Raw genomic sequence first — 2943 nt, 5'->3', positions numbered from 1 at the left:
TAAATAATATCTAATAGTCAATTACAAGGGGCAAACTATGTATATATATTTTTAAAATATTGCCTATTTAGACCAATTCATATCTAGTTTAATTTGTTACTTAAACTAGAAAAATAATTTTAGTGAGAACTACATGCTTGAAATTCTATCAATATGAACACTAGAAAATGGCAATGAAAGCGCTCGTTGTTAGTCATTTGTTCACCTCAATTAGTGATGAAAGGGTGGTAGCTAGAGACATTTCAGATGACAATAGCATTGGACAATTTTTTCATCTTGAGTGGTAAATAGATGGCGAAATCTCTAGCTTTTGAGCAATTATATTGAAGCACTAGAAGTTGTTGAGAACGAAGTGTAATTTTTGTTGTTATTTTTACTTCATCAAGTTAAGTCTTTGCTCGCATTTCAACATTTTTTTTCAAAAACCACCCTTAATTTTCAATTAATTTTCCTGAAAATTGAAGAATTTCCTTCTTATGTTTAATTTTCAATACCATAAATTCAACAAAGTTTACGCTTCTCATGTGTGACTCCCATTCAATACGTTCATTAATTAAAGAATATTCATCGGAACGACTATTATTTTTTTCAATATAATCAGCTATATACACTCCTTAAATAAACATACACGTAGACAACGAATTGAATACAGTCCTCAAAGAGAATAACCATTAAAATTCCATAATCTGTGGACAAGAAGGGCTCTGAAACAGTCAGTATATACATATTACAGAACAGCTCCTGTATCATATGGCGTGTGGGAAGCTAACACCAAGTATTTAAAAAGAAATGGCGTAAATCGATGTGATCGATTAATTAATTCCTGCTTCAGATTGAAAATTTCTACCGATACTTTTTTTTGTACTGGAACAAGTCAAAAGCGGTGGAAGAGATAAATCAGAATATATTGTCTGACGGCAAATATAAAGAGTCAAATTAAAGACTTGACCATTACACTCGATCTAGTGTATAAATACATCATTGTTCCGTGAGGAATTTAGCATATCAAATGGAGGAGGAGCCGATCATGGAGAAGGCGAAGGCGACGGCGGCCGCGGAAGAGGAGGAGCCGGTGCTTCTCCCCGGGTTCCGGTTCCACCCCACCGACGAGGAGCTGCTCAGCTTCTACCTCCGCCGGAAGATGCAGAGGAGAGTCTTCTCCGTCGATCTCATTAGGGAGGTCGACATCTACAAGCACGACCCTTGGGATCTTCCAAGTAAAATATTTTGATTTTTTGTTTTAAAAAAATTAAATTTTATTTCGTCGTACATAATTGATGGAAAATCGTGCAGAAGCAAGCTGTGGAGGAGAGAGGGAGTGGTACTTCTTCTGCCTGAGAGGGAGGAAGTACCGGAACAGCATCCGGCCGAACCGCGTCACCGGTTCCGGTTTCTGGAAGGCGACCGGCATCGACCGAGAAGTCTACGGTGGCCGCGCCGGCGATGTCTGCATCGGCCTCAAGAAGTCGCTAGTTTACTACAGAGGCAGCGCCGGAAAAGGCACCAAGACTGACTGGATGATGCATGAGTTTCGTCTTCCTCCTCCCTCCACCACCACCACCAACAACAACAACAATAGAAGCCGCTCTGACCGTCACTCTTTGCAAGAAGCAGTGCGTGACTCACGACCTGTATGATCTTCGCGACAAAGACTTGGATTGAAACTAATTAATGGTTCGATGTGATTTGTCTCACAGGAAATTTGGACAATATGTCGAATTTTCAAGAGGGAATCTTCCCAAAATAAGAGTGAATCGCCGGCTAAATGCAACAAGAAAATCAATATGGTCTCCAGCGACTCGAGCTCAAAGGCTAGCAGCTTCGAGTCTGATCTCGGGCCGGCTTCTTCCTGTTATCCTCATGAAGAAGGCAAATCTATCAGCAGCAATAATAATGATAATAATAATATTAAATATTACGAGCAAAATAAGAGTAACAACTGTTATCAAAATAATGAAGGGCAATACCTGTGCAACAATTACTCATTAAAGGAATTGTCTCCGGCGGCAGCGCCGCCGCCGCCGCCGTACTGTGAGATAGTGCCGCCGGCGACGACGGCAGGTTGCGAGATGAACGACTGGCTCGACGATGGCAACTGGGATGAGTTCGAGAGGATAGTGGAGTTAATGAACGATCAAAGTGTTGCCTATCAGTACCAATATTATTGACAACTTTTTAGTTTCGAGAATAGAATTATTAATATGATTTTTTTTCTCTTTTCTTGTTGTAATTAAAATATGATCCATAAATTAAGCATGAATATCGGAAATGATGTGATATAATATATTCTATCCATTGAATTAATATGCCATTTGTTTGCTATGATCATTTAAAACTATCTGTGACTTAAAAAATAATAAGCTCTTATTAATTAATTATAAAATGTAGAACTATATAAATTTTACTAACTTAATCTACTAAATGATGCAATGTAGAATCTTTAATTATAGTCTTATTAGTTATGGGTTTTCTATGTACCTAGATGAACCTTCTTTTATATTCGTGAAATCGTCTCTAAAAAAACTATTGGGACAGCATATTTTTTTTTTAATTATAATGCATTAGTTATTATGTCTCCTTCTCATTATAATCCAACGAATGGAATCTTAACACTATTATTAGCGTGTTTATGTTTCACAAGATAAGATATAAGAATAACTAATTTTATTTTTTAGCTAGGTTGGCTGCAATAATTGACCTCGTGAGTTATTTTATACTTTATAATTTCTAGGATACAATCTGTCAACAACAAAGCAATTTCTTTCTTAAATTTCTTCCTCTTCCTCTTCTTGTCTTCTTCCTCTTTTTACAAACAATTCCAGAGTTAGCTAGCTATGAGAGAGGAGTAGAACATTAAATTGACCACCAAAAACCAAGTTCTTATTTCTCACTACAACAAATGTGACTTTCCGTAGTACGTCATTAACGACGCACAATTATAGT

At 37.1% G+C, this 2943-nt stretch overlaps 1 protein-coding gene across 1 annotated transcript; it reads left to right on the top strand.

Annotated features, from left to right (window-relative positions):
* Positions 1-962: 962 nt before the first annotated feature.
* Positions 963-2236, top strand: LOC141817418 (transcription factor JUNGBRUNNEN 1-like). The gene is made up of 3 exons (XM_074705067.1): positions 963-1217; positions 1294-1613; positions 1698-2236. The coding sequence occupies exons 1-3, from the start codon at positions 1010-1012 to the stop codon at positions 2166-2168; spliced, it is 999 nt and encodes a 332-aa protein (XP_074561168.1). The 5' UTR covers positions 963-1009; the 3' UTR covers positions 2169-2236.
* The last annotated feature ends 707 nt before the right edge of the window (positions 2237-2943 follow it).

Source organism: Curcuma longa, unplaced genomic scaffold (genome assembly GCF_044706935.1).
Source record: "Curcuma longa cultivar G26 ecotype Majalengka, Jawa Barat unplaced genomic scaffold, ITB_CL_G26_1.1 contig_20463, whole genome shotgun sequence".
Taxonomy (NCBI): domain Eukaryota; kingdom Viridiplantae; phylum Streptophyta; class Magnoliopsida; order Zingiberales; family Zingiberaceae; genus Curcuma; species Curcuma longa.
Note: the sequence above shows the minus strand (reverse complement) of the source record. Positions and strands in the feature narration are given on the sequence as shown.